At 40.2% G+C, this 26,681-nt stretch overlaps 1 protein-coding gene across 4 annotated transcripts in view; it reads left to right on the top strand.

The window, feature by feature from the left end:
* Positions 1-25,821, top strand: part of Sgce (sarcoglycan epsilon) — a 55,673-nt gene extending 29,852 nt beyond the window's left edge. For 2 of the 4 annotated variants that reach the window (XM_032906970.1, XM_032906973.1), the window contains 6 exons: positions 3,079-3,151; positions 6,834-7,032; positions 21,026-21,188; positions 23,753-23,964; positions 24,903-24,929; positions 25,629-25,821. In XM_032906970.1, the coding sequence (XP_032762861.1) occupies positions 3,079-3,151; positions 6,834-7,032; positions 21,026-21,188; positions 23,753-23,964; positions 24,903-24,929; positions 25,629-25,821 (867 nt within the window). The remainder of the gene's footprint in view (positions 1-3,078; positions 3,152-6,833; positions 7,033-21,025; positions 21,189-23,752; positions 23,965-24,902; positions 24,930-25,628) is intronic. The other 2 variants (XM_032906971.1, XM_032906974.1) reach the window with 1 other exon arrangement.
* The last annotated feature ends 860 nt before the right edge of the window (positions 25,822-26,681 follow it).

The following is a 26,681-nucleotide window of genomic DNA, read 5'->3' on the forward strand; positions in this document are numbered from 1 at the left end:
TTCATAGCAAACTCCAAGCACGCATCTAGTGAGGTTAGGGATGAGATGTGAAAAACAAGATGTTAAATTAGTATATTAAAGTACAGAAGACTTTCTTGTTGACTTGAGGGCTAGAATAGATTTCTTAAGTATCACCTGATTATTTTTATTTGGGGGAGAATATCTAATTGTCACTATTATATTTGTGAACTGTTCATCAAACGAGATTCTCTAAGAGACAGACTGTAAAATTGGATAAAATATTTTTGTTGCATGTGCCTGATTATAGGGTATCTGAAATAGAAAAGAAACCCTCAGTTCAATTTTAAAAAGTGATGTTTCACTATAAAAGACACACAAAGGTCCATAAATTTAAATTAGATATCCGTTCTTATCAGTGATGAGGAACATTCATAATCAGACCATAATGAGGATTTCACCATCAGTGAAATACATTGTAAGTGAATATGGTGGTTTACATAACCGCTGTGGGGATCAGTGCCAAATTATGAGTCCTGAGTGAGTATTGGTGTACCCTAGGCAGTCCCACTTCTAGGGAGATTCCCAAACAAGCAGCTTGCAAAAACTCACCTGAAGGCATGGATGGACATGCTCTGTGTACACTTTTCATAAAGCTGAACACTGGAAGTCCACAAACCAACAAACTCAAAAGGCTGTTGGCACGAACCAGGTGAATATATTGTGGGTTGTATTTATTTATGTGGTTAATATCGAGAGCAGAAACAAATGGAAGCTTTCCCAGCAACATGGGTAAATGTTTCCAACAAAATGGCGGATGAGGAGACAGGGGGATGAGCCAGGAGACTGTATGTGGATGCACCATGTAGATGACCAGTTGTATAGTGTTCCAGAGCAACCAAACTAAGCAGTATATTTTAAGTCTACATGTATATGTAATAAAAGTACTTTAAGTCAATGAGATTTTAAACACCAAGTTCACAATTTCAATGACTGGAGGCAGCCTAAAGTTAAGTCTGGCAAGCAGGCGAGTATGTCCAGGTGATTTCAACAACAATTAAGATGTTCTTATAAGTCAGTGTAGACAGGAAGTGTTAGTATCAAATAGTATGCGGGAAAAAATGAGTGACAGAAATTTAACGAAACCTTTTATAGACTACAAATGTACCTACATAGTATAATAATAAGCTTAGTGTTCTAATTTATTCTACTAATTTGGTCAAGTCTTATAGGTCTCAAACTATATTTAATTATAGAAATTTATGATTTAACCCGCTAAGTAAGTACATAGCTGAAATATTTAGGCTTTAAACATCGGAAACTGATTAGGCATTATTTTAGAAACAGAAGGATCCGAAGGAAAGCATTCCCTCTCATGCACTGAAGCCTTTCACCTCTTGGTAGTAAGTAAAATTTGATTGAGGCCATTACGGTACTTAAATATCCTATTAGAAGTAAGAAAACACATGTATACTCTGGTATAGCTTTAAAAATTAAACATTAGATATATATTCAGATAATAAAATTCTTCCTCTTAACATGAAATATCTTTCACTTCTCTCAGTATGCTGTGATAACAAAACAAAAAACAGCAACAAAACACACACACCCACACACACACACACACAGACAGACAGACAGGCAAGCCAATTTACGAGAGTTTACAAAACTTACAATAATGAAATTTGTGACTAGGGAAGATTAGCCAAAAATATTATTATTAATTTAAGATACCTATTATTTTTCTGAGTCAAAAACTCACTGTAATAATACATTGGAGTAGACTAGCTATCTTTTCTTCCACTGAAAATATGGTTATAATTATTTGGGGGAGTAAGGCAAATTAATTAATTAGCATAAGATAATTAGGTATGTTAATAGGAGCAGGCTAAACTTTAATCATAAAAATTCCCAAGTATAACTTATTTTTTTAATTTTCCATTTGCTTTCTTAGAACAGTAACTCCTAATTATGTTTGGTGGCTAATCTTAAGGTTACTGTTTAATATGAGCCTCACTGATCACATGTCTTCAAGGAAGGAGGTGGCGTGGCTCATGAAATCTTGACAAGTGGGAGAGAGAGACACTCCCTTAACTGTGGGTTGGTGTGCTGTTCAGAATAAATATTGCCAAGGGTTTGAAATTATTCATCCCCCTCATTCTGAGTCTTGCGGTTTGAGCACCCAGCATTTCTAATGGTTGCAAACCATTTCTCTAGATGGTCCTATTGCTATGTCAACATCTTTGGTGCTTGTTCAGTGCACAGGGCTCTCGTAGTAGCTGGAACCAGGTTTCTTCTACTCTTCTGTTTGATGTCACCTACAGCTGTGCTCATGCCAGAAACCTAATGCTGGGACTCTTAAGCCTCTGACACGGTCCTTTGGTTTTGTTGAGGTACTACAGATGGGCCTGCACCACTTAATGCCTGTTCCAAAGTTAATCATGCTTTCCTTGAGATCTGAGGCCATGGGCTTTGCCTGGTCTGTGTTTGGTAGCGCTTTCTCAGTTGGCTTGGGTATAAGCCCCTGACCCTGCAAACGTTTACTAACATTTAACTGTGTGGAAATGCTGATTGGTGGTTTGGAGCATGTGCCCTGAGCTTTATAGACTGTGATCCTTTCTCCTTTACTCATGCTGAGATGTATTTATTTACATAATGAAGGGGCTTCTTAAATCTGTTGACTGGTTGTTGTACATTTTAGCACTAAATGCAGCATTGGTGTGCTTGGTTTAAAGGATACTTTTTGTGATGATTCTTCAATTTACCAGTACAACCATAGCATGTTTAGGGGTGTTTTGTTTTAACCTTAGCACATCACCAGTAAGTCACTTTGTCCATCTTTGGGTGACATTGCCCACTGTGCCTAACAGCTTTCTATGAAAGAGGTTTTCTTTATTTAACCTTTTGTTTTGGCATGTTGAATAGATTCTGGTTAATTAATTAATTTCCTATAATATTGCTAAAAGTCTTGGGTTTCTATTGCTCAGGAAATGAAATTTTCTAGGTATATCAACAAGTAAGAAAAACAGAAAGGACAATAATTTATTTGTATTATGTCGTTAATGAGTTGCATCTTACTGAACTTTTCATGCTTTAAACATGTCTTTCCTTCTCTGATAGATAACTGCCTACAACAGACGTACCTTTGAGACTGCAAGGCATAACTTGATAATCAATATAATGTCAGCAGAAGGTAAGTATGGAAAATACGTTCGTGATTATTTCTAATGTACAAGAAGGGTTTCATTGTGCTTATGAACATACAGTAGAATCCTGGTTTGTAAAGTATCACAAATTTAATTACTACACTGTAGTGAAATGTAGGAAAGACATCTAAGCCATCGGAGCTTTCTATAAAATGGTGCACTGTGGTGAAACCCAGGATAGTTCTTCACCAGATGTCCTGCTGACTTCTTTAAGCCTTGCAGCGCCAGTGGGTGAAGTAATACTAAGAGAGCGTCCCCTGAGTCTGGCCTGAAGCCTGAGAGTTAAGTCTAAGAACACAGGCCGTTATTAGTTTTATACTTAACTTTAGAGTAGTTGTAAGTACTGGTTTAACTTCATCTGAAGATAAACTGTGATTTGGGGACTTGAGGTACACGATGGGCTAATTGACTAAATTTGCTTGTTATGTCAATAAATGTCAAAGTCCATCAACAACATAGAGGAACATGCCCACTCTAAATGATCTCTTGAAAATTTTGAAAGTCAGGGACACAGGAAATAGTCTTAAAAATTATGCTCTCAATATTTTGACCCCACTTTGGTGTAGAATAGGAAACCTTAGCAAGGCCACCAACTTGAGGGTCAGGGGAGGGGTTCCTGGGAAGAGAGCTGGGAGGGACTAGAGGGGGAAGGGAGGAAATTTTACCACCCCATATCCAACACTCAAGGTTTAAATTGTTTTTTGTTTTGTTTTATTGTTTTTTTCAAGACAGGATTTCTCTGGCGCTTGTAGACCAGGGTGCCCTCTGACTCGCAGAGATCACTTGTTGAGGCTTAAATTTTAAGACAGAGAAAATATTTTAGCTATCATTAGAAAATCATGGGGTAATAATCTTCCCTACACTTCTGCCAGTGAAGGCCTTGACAGGAAGGGAATGATTACAAATCTATCTTTTCCCTTGAAAAAGAGCAAGTAAGAGTCTATTCTCCACCAAGACTTGCTGCTTCTGTTTATTAGCAGAAACAAACAGGCCAACAAAAGCATTTTGTCAGAACCTACTATTTTGAAAATCCTGATAACTCAGTGAATCTGGGTTAAACGTTGCCCTTTGACCATATGAAAGAAAGCACTGTCTAGTAATTTGACAAGGTGTACCCGCAGGAGACTGCTTGAAGTCTTAAACCTCCTTCCATGGACCTTTCCTTAGGTGTTCTAACAGTACCAATTGTAGGCAGCTACACCAGGTTAAGATGTAAAGTGATCTTGATACATGAGAGTAAGTGCAAAGGCTGGTTCTGCGGGCCCACCCCACATGCCCACATACTGTTTTGGGCGGCCATGGGTTGCAAAGTTCTATCTAGTTTAAGTGTTCCTGTAGAGTTGGGAACTCTAAGTGAGCAGAGTCATTGGTCTTTTCCTGCCCATTTGTGGGTTCATGGTTGAAGCCACATGCTTAAAATGTGGTAGCTTTGGGCTCATGACCAAGGCCTTGTCAGATATGGCAGACTGGAAGAGATCCTGGTCTGCAGTTGGACCTTCCTCTCTTTCTAGCAGAGGCTATATATAGAAAGTGAATATTCTGGGTGTTATCGTCACACAGAGATCCATATTCATGTAGTCCTTGATGTAAGAATACTGCACAATTGGAGGGTCCCAAGCACTAGGGATCTGTTACCTGCACAAAGCAGTCCAAAGCTGTGTTCGTGAGGGAGCAGGAGTTGTTTGGACTTAGGCAGATCTGTTCCACGTCTTTTCTACCTAGGGTTAAGTGACCCCAAACAGTATGAAAACCACAGAACTAAAAAGGTCATGCATCTGTCCTTGTCAGTCTAGACAAGATTCATATGTGTTTGAGAATGAACATCTTTGAACATGGCCTTCACTCATGCTATTTGTCCCGGAAAAGGTTTAGAAATAAAGGAACAACAAAGTTGTAAATCAGAGTAGTCGTGCTCGGCCCAGCTCTTCGGCCAACTCTCTTCTACTCTGAGTGACCTAATGGGAAATTAGTCATCTAGCCTCACACAGCATGGTGCACAAGGAGAGTACATAAAGTGAATCCCTAAATTGGGTTTAGCACCTCAGAGGCCTGCCACCAATCTGCTGGCCTACTGTTCTCTTGGCCTCTTTGATTTCCAAATATAGCAAGCATGGGATTTCCCCAGAGTTAGAAAGCTCCTGTGACTCATTCTGGAGAGACCTGGCAATAGTTCTTGGCCCAGTAGATAACAGGCAAGCTGCACAGCCTAGAGCCCCAGAGGGATCCGGTTGCAACCACAGGCCTTGTAGTAGATTTCAGAAACGGAATCTCTAAGTGTGGCTGACTGGAGAACCACAGAGTGGTTATATTCAGTGACAGCATTGAATATAAGATGGGTTGGGTGGGGTGGAAGCTTTCTGTGTTCTTATGGAAACCTGATTGTAAAAACATTTAGGGAAAAAATAATTACATACATGTCACATATCCAAAGCTATGGTTTCTATGATATATAAATATTTTTTCATTTACCAGTGAGAAACTCTTGTTCTTCATGATTCATTTGTGTGACTATTTCTAGGCATGGGAAAGGTGTCACATCATTAAGGTACTGTAGTATGCAAAGAGGAAATGCGTTTGTATAAACTGTAAATTGATCTGCGAGAACGAGAATGGAGAGGCCATATCTTACAAGCCTACAGACAGGCTGTGCATCGAATAAATTTACAAAACCTTGAGCCAAATCAGTGCCTGCTGGAGGGGAGGAAAGGGTTTCTGTGGATAGGGCCTTGCAGAGCTGTGTCTTTAGCAGTGGCCACTGCCTGCTGCTGGGCTCTGGAGAAAACTCTGCAGCCAGAGCTGGCTCCTCACCGAATCTCTGGTATCTAGTGTCCATTAATATCAAAGACGCTTCCAAGGAGGAAGGTCACCAAGATGGCAGGTGCTTATGTATTTTTATCTTCCGTTTGTGAAACAAGAGTAGATTAATTTACAAATTCATGAGTTTTGTTGAAGTAAATTAGAGGACCTACATAGTTATAATTAGTATTAGAGACATGAAATATATTTAGAACTCAGAAGTATTCATGTAACCAACCTTTTCATGTTAAAATACGGGTTAATGTTTTAGTATATTATGCTTTTGCCGTATGTTTGTAGTCTGATAAGCATGTTATAGACATGGTTTCCTAAGGAAAAATTAGATGAAATAAATTCAAATTACTGTGTGTTTCTGTCTCTGAATATATATATATATATATATATATATATATATATATATAGAGAGAGAGAGAGAGAGAGAGAGAGAGAGAGAGAGAGAGAGAGAGGGAGAGAGGGGGGGAGGGAGAGGGAGAGAGAGAGAGAGAGAGAGAGGGAGAGAGAGGGGGAGAAGGTCACACTATGTACCTCCAGCTGTCCTGGAACTCGCTGTGTAGACCAGGCACGTCCTCACAGAGCAGAGATCTTCCTGCCTCTGCCTCCTGAGTAGTAGGATTAGAGGTGTGCACCACTGTGCCCCATTCAGACATACTTTTTTAAGGACACATACTTTTTTAAGGACAATTCTGGGTCACCACTTGTTCAACCCAAGCACCTGGAGCCATGTGGCTGGAGAACTGGTCTGTAGTGCTGTATCCTGTTGGGACTGTGAAAGCACTCAGCAAATCTCAGCGTTTTCTTTAAGAGAAGGACTGGTTCACTAATGATATCCACATCTCTTTTCATCAACACTAGAATTCCCATTGCCATATCAAGCAGAATTCTTCATCAAAAATATGAATGTGGAAGAAATGTTGGCCAGTGAGGTGCTTGGAGACTTTCTCGGGGCTGTGAAGAATGTATGGCAGCCAGAACGCCTCAATGCTATCAACATCACATCGGCCCTAGACAGGGGCGGTAGGGTGCCACTTCCTATTAATGACATGAAGGAGGGGTAAGACAACCTTTATCTTGTTGCCTTAAATGTGGATTTTTAAGTATGGTGACTTTTTTAAACTTATTATAGATGGAAGATAGCCTATTGCAATTTTTCTTTTTTTAATAAGAAATAGATATTATGGAGATATGAACTTATAAGCAAGTTTCCATATTGACAAAGAGATAGTATCAACGGTTCCTTCAATCACAGTACCAGGGTCTTGTGAATCTCATTGTAGATCAGAACTGATACCGTAAATTCTAGCACCAAGCCCTTTGTACCTTCAGAGACAAGCTGATTATTTAGGGCCATGCGTTTCAAAGGAAATCGATGCCCAGTTATCAGCTGGAGGACTCACCGCCTGCCAGCGCTTTATTCTAGGAAACTATTTCTTCGTCTTTCACATTCTTTCCACCATGTGTCCGTGGCTGGTGGCCGAAGTGCATTTGAAACCCATCCCTGTGACATGGGAGCCAAAAACTTGGCCTTGTCACTCACAAGCTGGGTGACATTGCACAGAGGCGGAAGCCCTCTAGGCCTCAACTTCTTTTTCTGAACCATTGGAGCTGACATTCTACCTCAAACTCCTGCAAGTGGTTAAACGAGACAGTGCATTTGAAAATGGATGTGTCAACCCTCAAGCTGTGCTGGAGTGTGACTTGTGTAAGTCAAGCACTCCTGTTGGGTTAATTGAAAGTGCTGGTGTCAGTATCGCACCAAACTTCCCTCTCTAATTTCTTATCTGTAGGTTGATGGAGAATTGCTTCTCACTCAATCCCGTGAAAGTGCAGTCTGTGGAATAAATCACTGTTTGCTCAACATATCCCCCTCCTAACTCTCCCTTCTCCCATAATCCTGGGAACACTTCTTTGCAGGTGATATCTAGAATTAACCAGGATAACTGGATTCGTAAGAATCAGATTTCAGGGCAGCTTAATGGAGAACTTGTTTGGAAATCACAGGAAAGAGCCCAAATACCCATAAATGAAAGTCTGAGAGGGTCGGCAGGAGAGGGGTGGAGGAAGGCAGTGGTCTGTGACGTTCAACTTAACATTTCAGAATTAAGTTTTATCTTGAATGGTATAGCAATGGATTTTGAAGTCAGCCAAGCACATGTAGGAGAGCTTTGAGGAAAGTCGCGGGCTTATCTCTTGTCTAAATGCTGGTTGGCTTTCTGTATGAAGCATAACTCTAGAGCTTAAATTTTCACTGTGAAGTTACAATGTGGAGCTCTTTCTCACCGAGTAAATTAAAAAGCATAACCATGGAACAGGGCCCCCTGAAAACATTCTACCAATGTACACCCCCCTTTCCCTTAATACATCCCAAGATGATTGTTAAAACAACAACCAGAGAGCATTTGGAAGCAACAGTGGGAGCACAAGTACTGTTCGCTGTGTCTTTTCTGGGCTAGCCCCTTCTCCAGTCAGTAGAGCACACCCTCATATTACAGTGTGAGTTCAACTAAATTCTACTAAGCAACTCCTTAACCCAAACACCAACCCAAAGCAGAACTTTCCAACTATGCCCAGCCTGAGAATGACTGGTAAAGTGTTATTTAAAATGCACATGAAAGATAGGTTTCTGGCCTTGGATACCCTCTAGAGATTTTGAGTATTTGAGCTGGGCCTGAGCATGTGACTCTAAATTAAGAACAGAATCTTGGCCCTCCAAGTCCTCTTTGAGAGTTCAGTCATTAGCTAGCTGACTGCAACACCTGCTTGAAAGGAGTCTACACTGTCAGCTATTTGAGAGAGCCCTCCCCGTAGTGCTTATTTAGACTCTTGTCTCAGATCCCTGCCCAACTTGAAATGCCTTCCACGAGCTTTAATTTAATGTTAAGCCTTAACCTTTGCAAAGTATGCATAGAAGTCTTTTAAAATAGTGTTTCTATAAATTGTACCTGATGCCAGCTCTGTTCCTCCGGTATCTCTATGCAAGTCCCAGGGAAATAAGGTTCTACTGGAGTTAGAATTGCAGGAGAAGAGTGTGGCCCTAGGAATGGTTTTGTTTATTTTCTATAATTATATAAAGTGATAACCAGATATCTTTGTCCACATTACCTTATGACAAGTAAATCCCATATTTTTCTGAGTGTTATGTCTTTCTTTCTTTTTAATGATATATAGTGTATATATGTAATTCACTTAATACTCTTTTAAATGATGTATATTGTGCATGTATAATGCACTTAATACATTTTTAAATGATATATAGTGTGTATATATAATTCACTTAATATATTTTTGTTTTTGCATTTAAAAAATCATGAGCTATAAATATACTCAAAATGAAATATAGAAAATATAAACAGGGAAGGACTGATTCAGCCAAGGAATTTCAGATATTGCTTTTCTATAATCTTATTTTAAAAAATAATGCGTATGGTTTGGTAATAGTAATTAAGAAACTAATGAATGTGTTCTCCTAATAATTAATATAAATCGTGCTCCAAGATTTAAAGGAAAAAAATAAATATCTTTATGAAAAATATTTTGTTTTTGCTCATGGTAGCCACAATCTACTAATGACATATTATTTTTCTGTGCTTGGTATGTATAGTGACACAACCAACAGGTGGCTTCGAGTAGTTCATTGTAGAAGACTTTTATGTCCACCTACAGCCCAAAGTACCATTAAATGCCAGGCAACAAGCACACTGTGTAGCACCCTAGCTCCTCCTTCATGATGAGCGTTTTCACATTTCCACAGGACTTGCTGACAGCTTTCAAACTTCTTCTAAGTCAAACAGAAAACAATGATAAAGATTTGCTTCAGAGTGAGTAAGCTTCTGCAAAGGAAGGCTGAGCCCTCCGAAAAGATTAATTTCCACTTGCCAAGCTCATAACCCCAAGGCAACTGTGCATGGACTCGGTGTTGCTTTTGCTCCTGACATAAGAGCCAAGAGCTAAGGACTCATGGATGTATTTAGCCTGGGATAAAGCTGGTGGAAAGAAGAGCAGGGTCATATTTCATGCTAGTTTCATATTGTAACTGCCAGCCACAGCTGAGTGATGTGGTGTAAATGGCGACTACGAAGGGAATGATGGGGTGTGAGGATTAAAGACGGTGCTCGCTTTTCATAGGAGATTGTCAAACCTATTTCCTCTGGTGACCAAAGCGTGCAGATCTAGCCTCAATCAGTGGCAGAAAAGCTGTCCTCATTTATTCTCTGGACCATTTCATAAAATACTCTATCTAACTGGCTGAGGTTTGCCTATATCAAAAGCCTCAGTGAGCAGCTGAGAAAGAGAATATAAGTTGGTGCTGCCACATACTATGGTGATGGAAAGTCGTGATGCTGAGCCAAGGTGCTCAGCTCTGAAATTGTTCCCGTCTTTTCCCTTCTCTGTGCGTGCGTGCGTGCGTGCCTGCGTGCGTGCGTGCGTGCTGCAGACATGGCGCCCCAGGGTTTCCTGTGTCCCTACTTCCCTAACATTGTGATAGTTATACTAGAAGCTGCCAACAGCCGAACCATATTCTCTGGAGGTGGGGTGGACGTTGTCCTGAAACAAAGAGATCCCTGGAGAAAATGGTTGACGGTAAGGTTTCTGTGTTGCACATGTGGTGCTGAGTGAACCAAGGCTGAGTTTAGGAGTAGAGAGAGCTGTGCAGATTTCAGGTGACTCAGGCATCATATGGGTCCTGGGCCAACTGAAATCCAACACACATGGCTGCTCCTTCCCTCCTTGCCTTGGTCTTCCTTTACTCTGTACCAGTTCTCACGGAATTCACAGCTAGCCTATTGTCAGGGTCTAAGGGCTAACCACAATTCTCCTTTCAGTAATAAGGAACAACTGTTTTATTTTCTCTATGTTTAATTGATATGAGGAAATCCACCACAAACTCAAAGCTCAGGATTAAATGGAATTATTAATCCCTTTTATGCCACTGATGTGTGTGTGTGTGTATAATTTCTGGGCTTTTCTTAGTTATTTGGTCATATATCTTATGAATGGTTTATAAATCTTTGATTTTATACCTTATTTTTAAATTAATTATAGTTGTTTACAGAAGGAAGAAGTCGGGTAAAGGACAAGACAGGAGATGGTACTACACCTCCTGGAATCTCATAATCTTCAGTGATGTGTAGCACACACGGATATATATGCTCAAATTGATTTGCATCTCTTCTGGGCATAAGATCACGAGTCAAATGTTTTCCATGAGTAGGAAAATTGGGAAAACATATATTCATTGTAATCACTGTCTTGCTGTGAAAAACAGTGTTGAATACAGTTATGTTCCTGTTTGCTGATTCCTTACATTAAATGTTTAGATGCCTCAACAAACATCTTATCTCAAAGGAAAAATTTGTACATAAAGAGTTTTCTCGAGTATAGAGGAAGGAGCTCCTGGCATGTTGAAACACTGTACTTTAACGGCCTTGTAGAGTAGTGGTTTTCAACCTGTGGGTCGAGACCCCTTTGGCAGTCACACATCTGATATCCTGCATTTCAAATATTTGCATTACAGTTCATAACGGAAGCAACAAAATAATTTTAGGGTTGAGGGGCACCACCACATGCAGAACAGTATTAAAGGGTCGCAGCAGTAGGAAGGTTGAGAACCACTGATCCAGAGACTTGCCATTGATAATATGTGCCCATCTCAACATTTTAGGCACATTTGAAAGCATAAAGTTGGGTTCAAGATAACAGCTGCCTTCATTTGACTTGATGAGAGTTCTGTTTTAATTGTATGTTCAAAAGATATCTGAAAGGAAAATGTCATGAGAAACATAACCCTTTTCATATATAGCATCGAGTTGATATTATTAGCCTGCTCTCATACAAAATTATCTATGAGGAAGAGTCAGTGTGTCCCAAGATGCTTACATTACAACAGAAGCAGCCATTACACCTGTTGACCTTTGAGGCAGGCCCACTGTCGTCTACCGCTCTTCAGCATGACATTTGTGGTCTGTGTTTTTAACTGGTAAACGCTGTTCATGGCCCCATCTGCTCATCTAGTCACTCAGCAAGTAAGCTTCCAGGGGACAATGGCAGAGACTAGGTTTAAGGGCAGTTATAAGACTCTTGCCTTGTACCCTATGTGGGGTCGGGTGTTGGTGCCTCAAACTCAAGTGGTAGCAGTGACATGGGACCAAGTGACACTTGTGTTTGCAAGTTATTTCAGGGCAACTGTCAGCAACTGATGATGGATCGAGCTGGGAGAGGAGGAGGAGAGTTAAAGATGATGGTGCCGGAGTTCAGGGCTTGAGCATCTGGGGTTGCCAATCACTAGGGGAAGGAGGTGGAAGGCGCAACAGGTGGAGGTGGGGCGGGGTGGGGATGAGCTCAGTTCGGAACATATCAAGTTTGAGGAGTTCATGGCTCACCCTCGTAGGGATGAAAGTAACTTGGCACAGTGGTAACTGCCATAAAAATGTTTCCACTTCTAGGCAGCTCTTTATAGATGGCAACAGTAAGGAATATACACAGAGATAGGCTTTACGATCTTATTTATAACATCAAAAAATTAGAAGCAACTGCATGTCCAACTCGGAAAATAATTGCTGAATAAATCATGTGCACTTAAAAAATTATATTGCCATAAAACCGTAATTACAAAGAGTACAATGTGGAAAATGCTTATGACGCATTAAGTGGAGAAGCAGGGTACAAAATTAAATTTTAGAGATGATTGCAATTACGTTAAAACATATGCATTTGAAAAATATTCTGCAAGGTACATTGGGAAATGAAAATTGTTATCTTAGTAATATAAATGAATTCTGTTTTTATACTCCGAGTTTTCTATATTGCTTTTATAATTTAAGAGGAAAGCACACTTCAAAGTAAAAACTTCTTACGCTTATTTATATTAACTTTAGCTGAATTAAACTAAAAACTTACTAATTATAAATGCAAATCACTGTCATGTTTGAGCAGGAGGGCTCTTAGCAGTTGTGGGAAACATATTCATTTGTCTCTGCTTATGGAAATATTTTGCAGTTATCAAGAAAAAAAAATGTGAGGTGTTGGGCGGGCAGCTAATAAGGAGATGGAAATTGGTTTTGTTGAAGCTGAAAAGCGGTGACTTTTACAAACAGAATACATGAAGCACTTAGCTTACCCAGTGGTTTCCTACAGCTTCTTCTTCTGTTCTGAATTTATACTTTGATCTTTAACTTACTGAATTTTTTTTTTTTTTTTTTGGAGCTGGGGACCAAACCCAGGACCTTGCGCTTGCTAGGCAAGCGCTCTAGCACTGAGCTAAATCCCCAACCCCAACTCACTGCATTATTTACTCTTTATTTTCCCTAAGGTATATAGTTGCTGCTGTTTATGAAACTTGAGATCTGATGTAAAAAAAAAACAGAGAGATTTGTGCAGTGAGTTCTGGAACAGTTGTCACCTCAAATGTGGCTGGGACATCATGCTTACATTGACGCAGTTTTGAATTTTTACACTACACTGGTCCTTCATTTCACCTTAAAATACAACAGCACCAAGCTGGGAGGGGTGGGGGGCTCACGTCTGTGATCTCGACATTGGGTGGCTGAGGCTAGAGGATTGCTGGCAGTGTGAGCCGCACGGTGAGTTTATAGCCAGTCCAGACTATAAGAATGGGATCCTGTCTCAAAACACGAAGCGAGTACCATCTTTGTTAACGTAGAATTCATCTAACACCCGTCTCAGCCATTCAGAACAGATGAGCCTTTTATCACCTCACCATTGCACTCCCACCCCTGTCCACATCAGTAGTCACTACAGCGACCTAGCTCCTTGGCAAACTCTAGCTTACTGGGCTGTTCCCTCACCCCTGTCTTTCTTCAGGAGTTCCACAGAAACGAAGTGGTACAGCATGTGGTTGCTGCGACTGGCTTTTTCATCGTTTAACGAAATGGTTTCAAGTTGCAGCCATATTGTAGAAAAAGACACTTCATTTTGGTCTCAGTAGATTAGTGACTAATACGACGTTAGACGGCTGTGGTCTTTTGTTTATTCCTAAGTTGATAAGTGTGGATTAGCTCCACTTTTTTACTATGGGAAACGCTACTGCTGTGCTCAGCAGCTATACATTTTGCGTAGAGAACTATTTTCATTTGTCTTTGTCCTATCCATGGGAATAGAAGTTCCGAGTCATCTGGTGACCCTGAAGGTAACCTCTTGAGGAACTGTTAAGCTGTCTTCCCAAAGCCTTGAGCTGTTTCACATTCCCAGCAGCAGACCAGGAGGGATTTGATTCTTCTACATTCTCCCCAGCACCAGTTTTCGACTTCCTTTCTGATGACCGTCATCCTAGCAGGAATTAAGTGGTCTCTCCTTGTGACCAAAGATGCCGAGTTTCTTTCTATACACTTTTTGTGTGCAGTGCAACAGAAAAATTCCTTGGCCGCTCTTTGGAGATACGCCTGTTCAGATCCTTGGTCATTCTCTAAACGCAGCTGTTTATCTTTTTACGATGTGAGAGTCCTTTCCATATTCCAGATGCAGGTCACTTAACAGATGCGTGATTTGTAAATAACCCCTTTGCAACTTATCTTTAGTTTCTTGCTGTTGCTCTGTGGAGCATGAAATGTTTTAATTTTGATAAAGCCTGGCTAATCTAGTTTTTTTTTTCCCTCCCCTGTCACTGCTGGAGCTTTTGATGTCAAAGCTAAAAAAAAAAAAAACCCATGGACTAACACAAGGCCACAAGGATTTATGCCTGTTTTTCTTCTTAGAGTTAACAGTTTGAACTCTTGCATTTAAGTCACGGTATGCGTTTTTAAATAAGCTGACTTTAGTGGAGTTCTAAAGAGAAAGATGCTGTGTATGCTGCTGTTCCCACACACTTACGGCTCCCCCCAACTGACTTTATCAGTGGCAGAGTGGACAGGACATCATCGGCCACAGCCCATTGCTTACATGGGGGTCATAGGTTTGGACAAATGCACACGGCACATGTGCACTACGGTGTATCAGACAGAGTGGTTTCCCTGCCCTGAGCACCATCCACATCCATCTCTTCACCTTGCCTTTGCCTCTGCCCCAGCAACTACCTCTTTACCCTCTCCCGAGTGTGCTCTCTCTGGCAACGTCATACAGCTCATACAGTTGGTATGATACTGCATGTGCCCTCTCTGTACTCTCTCATTTGGTCACATGCACTTCCGTTTCCTTTGCTCGATAGCCCCTTCCTTTTCATGTGTGTGCTGAGTAAGATTTTGCTTTCTGGATGTACCTCCGTTACCCATTCACCCCCTGAAAGACGCACAGATTATGCATAGCAGTTAGAGAGTCTGTATTCTGTCTTCACAGATGTGCAAGTTTTATGCTGGCTTCGTTCGTTAAGATCTGGACCGTAGGGTAAAATACGGTTAACGCTGTAAGAGAGCCTCAAGCTGTCTTTAAATTGGCTGCAGCATAGTCTGTTACTGCAGTTAGTCACGAAAGTTCTGGCTGCGGCTTGTATTCCAGTGTTTATTCATTATGATCTCCCAGTGCTGCTTTAATCAGTTTACCCCTTAATCACATTCGATGCGGGACACCTTTTCATCTTTATTTGCTCTCCGTATCTTGGCTAGTTCTCTATTACGGTGTTTCTCCTTTAACAGGGTATGTCTTTAAAACGTTATTCTTTGTTCCTTCCTTCTTTCCTCCTTTTCTTTGTTTCCTTCCTTGATTCCTTCTTTAGAGACAGTCTCAAACTGGTCTTGAACTCGCTAGCTGGGAACGGCTTTGGGCGCCTGATCCTCTTGCTCCCACTTCCCGGATGCTGGGCTTACAGACGTCTGTTGCCAAGGCAGATTTATGAGGTGCTAGAGATGGGACCCAGTGCTTGGGAATGCCAGGCAAACACGCTACCAAGTGAGCTATCTCCCCCAGCCCCGGGACACTCTTAAACCGGCTTTCTTTTATTATTGGTTTATGTTTGATAACAGCTTTTTATGCTATAGAGGGTTTGCAAATATTTTCGCCCAGGCTCTGGAAAGTTTTCATGACAGTTTGTTTAGTATGGGGGAAAATTTAAATTCCTCCTCCTCCTCCCTTTTTTTTTTTTTAAATCAATTTATCTCATGAATTACACCCTTAATACTTTGTTTTAGAAAACCCATTCTCTGCGTTTGTCATTCCTTCTGAGGTCACACTTGTGAGGAACGCAAGGACATATGTCTCAGTCATAGATTTAAAAAAAAAAAAAAAGTATACATTCATTTGTTCCAGCACCATCTGTTGGAAATATTAACTGACATTAGTATATTTGTCCCCGTGTCACCATGCTGACGTAGGGCGGTTCCTACACACACTCAGGCTGCTTTCATTGCTACAGCTTTGTCCTAAGTGGGGTCGTTTCAGTGTGGGGTTTGGTATTCAGAGTCTGTTGTCTCTCTTCCTGAGCCTAAGAACCAGTTTGTCAGGAGCCCCAGAACAGATCACCCGGCTTCCATTGGTATTTCCTTGAGATTATGGATGAATTTGGAAAAAGCTATCACTTTTATGAAACTGAGTCTTCTCCCTGATACAGACATTTCTCCCCTTTATAGTTTTGCTTTTCTCATATATAGTTTGAATGTATTTTAAAAACTTTATACTTAGTTCTTTTTTGTTACGTCTGCTGTCAATGGGATACTGCTTTTGTTTCAAGATTCGTCCGTGCTGGTATGTAGGAAAATGGTTTTTAATACATGAACCTTTGTATTCTGTATACTTACTATAAAGTATCATTGAGTCCGAGGGACATTTTGTTCAGTATTTTGGGTCTCATCATTCTTGAACAAAGTTATTTTTATTTCTTTCATTTCAGAATGCATTGAAATTCTTTTTACTCTCTGACTTCATTAAGCAAGCTTTCCCACTACAGTGTTGAAAGGGGAAACATCGGAGGTTATTATTTTTTTTTTTACTTTGTTTTGTCTTTACTGTTTTACAGTAGCTAAAAGAAAGTTCATGTTGAGATTAAGAAGCTCCCTCCACTTTTAATTTATGAGTGATTTTATTGTGAATGTTTGATCTTGTCAAATGGTATTTCTTTTTTTTTTAATTTTTTATTGGTTATTTGACTTATTTACATTTCAAATGTTATCCCCCTTCCCTGGTTTCCCTTCAAAACCCCCTATCCCACTCCCCTCCCCCCTGCTTCTATGAGGGTACCCCCCACCCACCCACACCCACCTCACTGCCCTAGCGTTTCCCTACACAGGGACATCAAACCTTCACAGGACCAAGGGCCTCCCCTCCCATTGACTGCAGACAAGGCCATCCTCTGCTACATAAGCAGCTGGAGCCATGGGTCTCTCCATGTGTACTCTTTGGTTGGTGGTTTAGTCCCTGGGAGCTCTTCGGGGAGGGGTCATCTCATTGGTTGATATTGTTGTTCTTCCTATGGAGTTGCAAACCCCTTCAGCTCCTTCAGTCCTCCCCCTAACTCCTCCATTGGGGTCCCACTGCTCAGTCCAGTAGTTGGCTGTGAGCATTCATCTCTGTATCAGTAAAACTCTGGCAGAGCCTCTCAGGGTATAGCTATACCAGGATCCTGTCAGCAAGCACTTTTTGGCATCAACAATAGTGATGGGGTTTGGTGTCTGCAGATGGGATGGATCCCCAGGTGGGGCAGTCTCTGGATGGCCTTTCCTTCAGTATCTGCTCTACTCTTTGTCCCTGTATTTCTTTTAGACAGGAGCAATTCTGGGTTAAAATTTTGAGAAGGGTGGGTGGCCCCATCCCTCAACCAGTGGCCATGCCTACTGTCTGGATATGGTCTCTACAGGTTCTCTCTCCCCTTTTTATGGCTATTTCAGCTAATGGCACTCCCATTGGGTCCTGAGAACCTCTTGCTTTTCTGGCATCTGGAACTTTCTGGTGGCTATTCTCAGTTCACCATCCCCCACTACTCCATATCTGTGTTTAATTTCCTGACCCTCTGTACATCTCCCCCACCTCCTCCCACACCTGATCCCTCCCCTCTTTTCCCTCTCCCCCTCCTCTCTCCCTCCCAAGTCTCTCCTACCCTCTACTTCCCATGATTACTTTATTCCTCCTCAAATGATATTTCTTAATCTATTAGTAATACCATTCCTTGTGTAATTCACTAATGCGATAATTTATTTTAAATTTTATTTTTATAACTGGGATAGATGGTGCATGGCCACCTTTTATAATTTTCTTTAAACATTTTTGGATTCAATATGCTGGTTGTTTGTTTGTTTTTCATTTTGTTTGGATTTCAAATACACTCTAAAACTCACAACATAATCAGTGCACTTCTGGGTCCCGTGTCTCAGCCTGGCAAGTGTTAGATTATAGGTAGTGTCTAGAAAATGCTCTCTTGGTTTCTGTATTCTGAATGGCATTGCAGCAAACTAGCTTTATTTTATCAAATGTGTGGGGAAGCTCAGTGTGTGATTCTGCTGTTTTCCACTGAGAGCTGATTACTAGTCAGTTTTCTTTCTTGATTGTAGGTCGACACAGGCTGTTTCTTTCTTTCTTTCTCTCTTTCCTTCTTTCTTTCTTTCTTTAACTAGTATGGGAGATGGGTCTCCTTTGTAATTGTTCAGTTTCATCTGCACAATCAAATTTTGGGTATGGAGATAATTGTAGTATTCCCTGATTATCTGTTTGTCTCCATGAAATCTCTTTAATACATACTATTTATTTCTTGTACTATGGACTTGTAAACCCCACCACCACCATTTACCTATCTTATCAGAATTTCAAAGAATCATCTTTTCATTTCTTTGATTCTGTCTTGTTTCCAGCTTTTCTTTGTTGTTTCCTGATTTTTATTGTCGATTTTTATTAGTATTCTTTGGAGTTAATTTGCTGCTTTGTTCTGTTTGCTTTCTAACGTGGCAGTTTATGGGATTGATTCTAAATCTTTCTCTTTTCTAATATGCACATTCAGCACTATAAATTTTCCTCGAAGAACTGCCTTGGCTGTTGCCCTAAACTTTTGAAAACTTACGGCATTCTTTTTATATGTATTTCAAAATATCTTAAAACTGTTTTTAAGATTTGTTTTTGGAACTCGGGTTATGTTGACAAGTGTTGCTGGGTCTCGTTCAGAGACTGTTTTTTTTTTTTTTTTTTTTTTTTCATGCTGTGATGTTTGCCTCCGTTTATTTGCTTGTTTTCTAGTTTCCATCTGACTGAGTCTGAGTAGAAGGAACTGTTGAGTAGTTAAAATGTGGGACTGGGGGAATTTCACCAGTTTTGGGTGTAGATCTCAGTTTTAAATGAGCCTGTGCCTTGGAGCTGAGAGTCTCATTTTCTCTGTAATAGACAGTTGGTAATTGACAGTTGTAATTAACAGTTGACAATTAAGGAGCGGACCTCATTGTCTCTCTCCCAGGTCTCCTGGACTCTTACACTAATCCCAGCATTGAGCCCCAGCTTAGTCTCCCCTGTAGGTAGGCCTTTTTAAGACCAGAATTGTTTATTTCCCTCTTTTCCTGCCAACAACAGGAATCCCACTTGTTTCCCAAAGAGGCTTAACCAGGTCTGCCAGTGAGAACGGCTAAGTGCAGGGTCTTCCATGACCAGACTGCTGTGGAGTTTGTGACTCTCGGCTTGTCCATGCTGACCCTTCAGCAATACCATAACTGTAGCTACGGTTTCCTGTTGCAGAGAATGTGGCTTGTAAAGCTCCTTTCAGGAGGTTGTGAGTCTCACTTTTCCACTACTGACTGGTCTGCCCAGCTCCTGGGGCATTAGTTTGCTCTAAGTCTTATTTGTCTAAAGAGCTGAAATGGTTCTTTTTACAGTTTACTCAGTTGGTTTGTCTGTCTGTGTGTTTTGTTTCATAGGCTATGGAAGCGAGGCACAAAACTGGATTCTGTCTTCCATCAGTTTTGAGGTTGATTTTGTGTTTCATTTTCACGTGGATACCTAATTGTTCTAAGACCATTAATTACAAATACTGTTTATCTTCTACCAGACTCCCTTGTGACAGTAATCCACTTACTAAATATTAGAGTTGACTTCTAGGCTTTTGGCTCTATTTTATTGATTTGTATGTCCAACTCCATGTAGTCCACACCAGCTTTATGTTGTAGCTTTGAGTTTGGAAACTTTCATTGTGCTTCTTCCAAAGTTGTTTCATTTACTGGAGATTTTTCTTTTTTAGGCCTTTTATTTTTCTTAAACATTTGTGAGTCTCCGAATTGGCATCTGAAGTATTTCTCAAAGGCAGCTGGATCCTTGGTAGGCTAGCCACATTAGATAGATAGCTAATTCTGCTCTTTTAAGGACAGAAATTATAATAATTTAGATTTTTTGTTGTTTGTTTTTTGTTTTCCCTCTTTCTCCGGAACGTTGATAAGATCCCTATCTTCTGGAGATTCCCTGTGACTGCTCCTGTCACAGCTGCCACTGTCATAGGTTCAATTGTGAAATCTCATTTCTCAACTCAGGAGAATTCTTTCCTCACAGTGCTCAGGGAACTCTTTGAGAAAACATGTTTTGCTTCGTTCTTGGTGAACAAACAATCATTTTCTCTTACATTAACTTCTTCGCTGAAGAGATCCAAAATGAATCCAAACACAGAGGGGTCTGTGTGCTCGGAACACTGACAGAGGTGTCCAGTGGAATAATGAAGTCGACAGAGAGCTTGGCCCCCTGAGGGTATAATGTCATCATTGCATTATGAGAAAAATCAAATGAAGAGCCCTTCCTTACCACCGTTATTTTAGGGTTAGGGCTCTTTTCTTAACAAATGTATCTGAAGGAGAATCTTAATGTAAGTAGTCGGCCAATTATAATGATCAGGACATAGAGCGCTTAGCTGATTTGAATTCAGTGAAAGCATGAAATATAACTTCCAGACCTTCAGATAGGATGGAAAGAGTGCCCGGTACACCTAAGCACTCAGTAAATATTGGCTGAATACAAGAATGGACAACAGAAGGCCCCTCCGTGAATCACGGCTTTGAAAGCCTAGGCTCCTATCTTCAGAGATGATTCTAGTTAATCCCTCAATTCACAAGGATAAATCCTGCTTTCAGGGGTAAATTGTTTTTTTCTTTCCCCCAGTGTTTTCGATTTTCCTAAAGGGTAACTCGAGAGTTTCATATTTCTTGCAGTGTTTATGTCATGGTTGGTGCCGACGTTGCATTTTCTTCTTGTTTACGAGAAGTTGAAAATCCACAGAATCAGTTAAGATGCAGTCAAGAAATGGAACCTGTGATAACGTGCGATAAAAAGTTCCGAACTCAGTTTCACATCGACTGGTGCAAGATTTCCCTGGTGAGCCTTCTTCTCTTCTTCTTCTTCTTCTTTTAAAAACAACTTTGCTTTTGCAACTTTAATTAGTAATGATGTGTCTGGACGTACCTTTTGACTAGAACCTGCATTGTTGGAAATAAATCCTAGGCTTTCTTTGTCAACTGTGTGGACTTCCTTGATTTGAAGGATTTGGCAAATGAGATGATGGTACATCCATTTAAGGAAGAGCCTCGCCACCTTTGTGCTCTCCACTCGATTAGTCGCTGAGGCTGGATTAGCTTGGCGGGTGGTCCCGACGAAGCTTTTGGACATCCAGGGTGCTGTTAAGGCGGCAGACGCTGGGGAGCCAGTGTGCTGTGTGCAAAAGGTCTCCTTAAATGTGCTGCCACCAGCTCACTTTGGGAGGGAAAGAACAGAGCACAATAACAAAGGCTGTGTTCTGCTGTGACCCAGTGCTCTGCAAACTCAAATGACAGAGCTCAGCAGACATGGGGCAACTCTAAGGGAGAATGTTCTCCCTACAGCTTTACAGTAAATGTATCAACTCTCTAAGTTTCTTTTAAACCACCTTAAAATTATTTTATTGATTAAATTTATTCTTCTACGAACATCTTGAATTTGAATGTTAAAAAATTGCAAGTGGTTTCACACATATATGTAAAAGACTTACAATATTTCGGTTTTTGTCTAAGATGTGCCTTGTCTTTCTATACAGTATTTTAATCTTATTTGGATTCTTTAAGGCTTTTATGATCTTTAATGGTTTAGTGACCTTTGAATATAACTTCTGTCGACTTTTTATGATTGATAGGGAATGATTTAGAGCTAAGTTTAAAACTGACGTTTGAGCAAAGTTACTGACACATAAGCACACCTGTCACTTCGTGTCTTAGAGGAGCAACTGCAGGCACCTTTCCAGGCCTGGTGCTGGCCGGGGAATGCATTACTGGCCTAGAATTGCAACGCTTAGCACTCCCTGTGGCTTTTGCCCTGCATCTAAGAAAAATTATTCCCTTTCTCTGCCTTCTTAAGCCACTATATATATGTATATATATATATATATGTATATATGTATATATAGTGGCTTATGTACAATCTTGAGTAAATAGTAATATTATAGAGCCTAACGTTTCAGTCACGGTGCTAGTCACTAAATCTGTGAGGGAGCAATTAGGATCATGACTTCCACACATTCCTCTCAGCAACCAGGAGACAACAGAGCCTGCCAGCAACATTCTGCTCGTGGCTCTGCTGTCACATGAATTTATGTTGAGCAACACTGCCTAACTTCTAAAAGTTAAAAAAATTGTTTTGGGTTTTAAAGTTGTGATGGCAAGACTCTCGGAACTGAAAAGCTTGAGACTTTTCATTTTTAATTTTATATGTATATGTATTTATTTAAATCCCACGTCATTCCACAAGGGTATTTCTTAAATAGCATACACACACACACACACGCACGCACGCACGCACGCACGCACACACACACACACACACACACACGCACACACACGGAGGCTTAAACAAAGAAGTCATTGGGCTGGGGCTGCCTGTGACCCCTGCCCTCCACAAGCTTGTTCTTCCTGTGGACGACAGACCTTCCAGGGCTGAACACCACCTAAAAATAAAACAGAGACAAATAGCAGTCGTAGAACAAGCATAACAAATATTTTTAAATGAAAACAATAAGAACTTAAATTTTAAAAAGCATAAAGTTATGTTAGACAACCAGTTTCCTAATTCTACAAATTAAAAAGAAAAACCTGTAGGAAATGAAGATTTTAGCTATTCTTTGGAAGGAGGCAGAGGACTGATTATTTTCCTCTGGGCACTAAAGGCTTGGCTAGCACGGCAGAATGGGCAGGTGGAGTTTTCCAGCAGAGAATGTTGAATAAGGCCAAAAACAATCCTTTCAAAATTTTTTTTAAATCATCAAATGAAACAAATTTCACATGGCTACCTTTTTCGTTCCTTTCAGTAAAAACCTCAGTAGAATTAAATGGAGCACAATCAAGGCAGATGTGTAAACATGGGTAAGGGAGGGAGGTATGGTGGCCATAAAATACCCAGTCACACCATTGGGCGGGGTGTGTTCTGCTCTTTTTCCTAAAATTGGTGTCAGCCACTTTGAAGAAGGATGGAGTTAGACACTGGAAATGGTCTTTTCTTTTTGTTTTTCCCTTTTTCTATCCCACTAACCTTACAAACCATGCCTGAATACTGCCAGTTTGTTAAACATTTGCGCTGGATGCTGCTCACAAGAGATGTACGTACTGATATCAACAATTTCTGCTTTGCAGCCAGCAAGCAAGCGCGTGCACACACATACCTTGAGTACATGAGGGTATATGAGTGCTTATGTGAGTGAGGATGGGGAAGGTGGTTCAAGATAAAGTATTTACTACCTTTATTTGTATTTGCCCCTAGCTCCAGTAAAGAATAACAAATATGATAATAAACTAATTGGAAAAACAACTGATTTTTGAAGGTGATTTGTCAAAGACTGTTTTGGCATATCTAGATCTTAAAACCGCACGCTGTTGGCAGTGATTAACTGGATGTACAATTGTCTTCTTTTATATCAGGTTGATAAAACAAAGCAAGTGTCCACCTATCAGGAAGTGGTTCGTGGCGAGGGCATTTTGCCCGATGGTGGGGAGTACAAGCCCCCTTCGGATTCTTTGAAAAGCCGAGACTATTACACGGATTTCCTCGTTACCCTGGCTGTGCCCTCGGCAGTAGCACTAGTTCTTTTCCTAATACTCGCTTATATCATGTGCTGCCGACGGGAAGGAGTGTGAGTACTTTCAAACGCTAATAAAGAATTGGCAAGCCCGCTCAGACAGTGATATAGACATGTCCATTAAAAGCAAAGTTGCGTCCAGTTCATAAAATAGACTGTAAATGAATTGAAATTTTGTTCAGATCAAACAGCAGTACTTTATTCCTTTAAAATGAATTAAAGTAGTTAGTTGGGAGTCTAGCAAACCAAATTAGGGGCCAAAATTACTTTATTCAGAAATGATTACGGCTAGATATAAATTCATGATAGAAAAACAGTCCCAAGAATAATTGAGGCTAGACACAGCAGTTATGCAAGCCATCTTGTGTGAGCAGAGACAGCAGTCTATTGACATGGTAATTGCATTTAAATAAATAAATTGTCTTAGTCAGTGTGATGAAAACTGAGGGTCAGAATTCTTCTTGAAGTCATTCTGCTGTCAAACAGGGTGACACAATCTAAATGTTTAAAATATATTAAAAAAAATAACCGAGGAGTAAATTAATGAAAATAAGGTATCATTTGAGTAATGAGTCTCCCCTTCATGAATAGTTAGTACTTTCCGGACATCTATGTCAATTACGATAATCTCCCGAGATTACATGGAAGTCAGGGTACCAAAGCAAAGGCTCAAAAACCTCATAAAGCAGCAAGTAACACATTCTCCATTCTTCACGTGGCCTGACTTCATTATGTCATAGAGTTTATTTCAATCAAGAGCTTGATTCTTAATCTCCATTTTCTTCCATTTTTCTGTGTGTTTCTCATCAGTATTCCATTACTGTATGTGTACTCATCCAAGTAATATATAACCCTGGTGGCAAATGCTGCCTGGTTGCGTTTGAGTCCCGACATCAGCATTGCCACATCCCACAGGGTCCCATGAGCATATAGTCTTAATGTTTTGAATATCAATGCTATTATTTAATTCATAAATTTTGTTTTGTTTCTAGGGAAAAGAGAAACATGCAAACCCCAGAGTAAGTGTCTTCTTTCCTGTTATTTTTCTTTCTCATTGTTTGTCGCTTCTCGGTTACCCATCATGCTCCCCACGTGTCTCATGCTCTCCTTTCTTTCACACCATCGCTCACATTTGACTTCACAAACTTGAAAGCTGCTTTCTAAATAGAGATGTTTAGGATGGGTAGATGCTAAAAAATAAAAAGGGCTCAAAACCTAAGGCAACCTAGATAAACATTAAACCTAGACCATTTCAGATTCAGAATATTAACATGCCATTTATAGTATGTGATCTCCCAGTCTACATCTCCATAAACCAGAGGACAGATGACAAGGCCTTTCTTACATATTTTCCTGAATCCGCAGTAATAACCTTCCATAAAATGAACTCCCGTGAGTATTTATAAATGCCCCCACCAGAAGCAATAATATAAAACGCTATCAGAGTTTTCTCTTAATCGTAGGAAATAAATAGGTAACTAGTTTATGGCTTGGGCTTTAATATTAACATAGCGCTTCCTAGCTAAGATTTAACTTGAGCTTCACATAAAGACATATAAGATGTATGTTTCTCTGAGCTAGTTTATAGAACACCTCTCCCCAAAGCACGAATGTCTTATCTTTTAAGAAAAAAAAAATGTGTCCTTTTCAAATAGGCAACTCATTAAGGTTAGTGCATCATTTTAAATATATGTTGTTTTATTTCTTCTTTTATATAGTATCCAACTTGTCCATCACAGCTCTATTCAGAAATCTACCAAGGAGCTTCGAGACATGTCCAAAAACAGAGAGATTGCATGGCCCCTGTCAACACTGCCCGTGTTTCACCCAGTGACTGGGGAGGTCATCCCTCCCATGCACACGGACAACTACGACAGTACCAACATGCCCTTGATGCAGACACAGCAGTGAGTATCTTATGGAAGCACAGTGGCCAGCATGCCTGGAGGTTTCACCAATATCTGTCCAAACCATAGCATTTAACCATTACTGGTTTTGTTCGTTTATTATTGGAGAACACTGTATCAAAATAGCATCACTTGGCTTGATATAAATGTAGTAGAATCAGTTCAAGGGTTTTTTCCTCTAGTCATAAAAATCCATCAACATCACTGTGTGAGAAATTGACACTGATAATAATTCAAATGTTTGTCCAAAGATGAGTCATTCTGAAGAGACAGGCAGAGGCTAAAATAGGGCAGTCCCATTGTTTTTAAGAAATGATGGTTTTGGTTTGGTTAACTTTTTTTTTTAATACCATAGACCTATATAATTTAAACAATTTTTGTTTCTTCTGTATAAATGATTTTTAAGTTCCTTTTTTTCTTTCTCTCTCTATGATTGGTTTGTATAGAAAATGAGCAACTCTCTTCAGGCTCCCAACATACGATTATTTTGGTTTTGGTTTTGGTTTCCTGTAGCCCAGGTTGGCCTTGAACTTCTGGTTCTACTCTAGCTTCCAAGTGCTGGAAACACAGGCGTGTGCCACCATGTCCAGATGAACATACAGTTAATAGCCAATCTTCTGTGCTTTAGAGACAATGGTCAGGAAGCCAGGAAAGGGACTCTCGTGACTCGGTGTGGGGAAACATGGTGAGGAGTTGCATATCCTTAGAGACTAGATTTTTGATATATGAAGTGGTTAGGTAAAACTTTAGAATGTATCTCTCTTTTTTCTTTTTCATCTTATCTTAGAATGGGCTAAATCGAGTTGCCCCAAGAACAAGAAGTCACATTTTTATCCTTCCTATATTAAAGTAAATGGAATGGAT

This window comes from Rattus rattus, chromosome 6, assembly GCF_011064425.1.
Source record: "Rattus rattus isolate New Zealand chromosome 6, Rrattus_CSIRO_v1, whole genome shotgun sequence".
Lineage (NCBI taxonomy): Eukaryota > Metazoa > Chordata > Mammalia > Rodentia > Muridae > Rattus > Rattus rattus.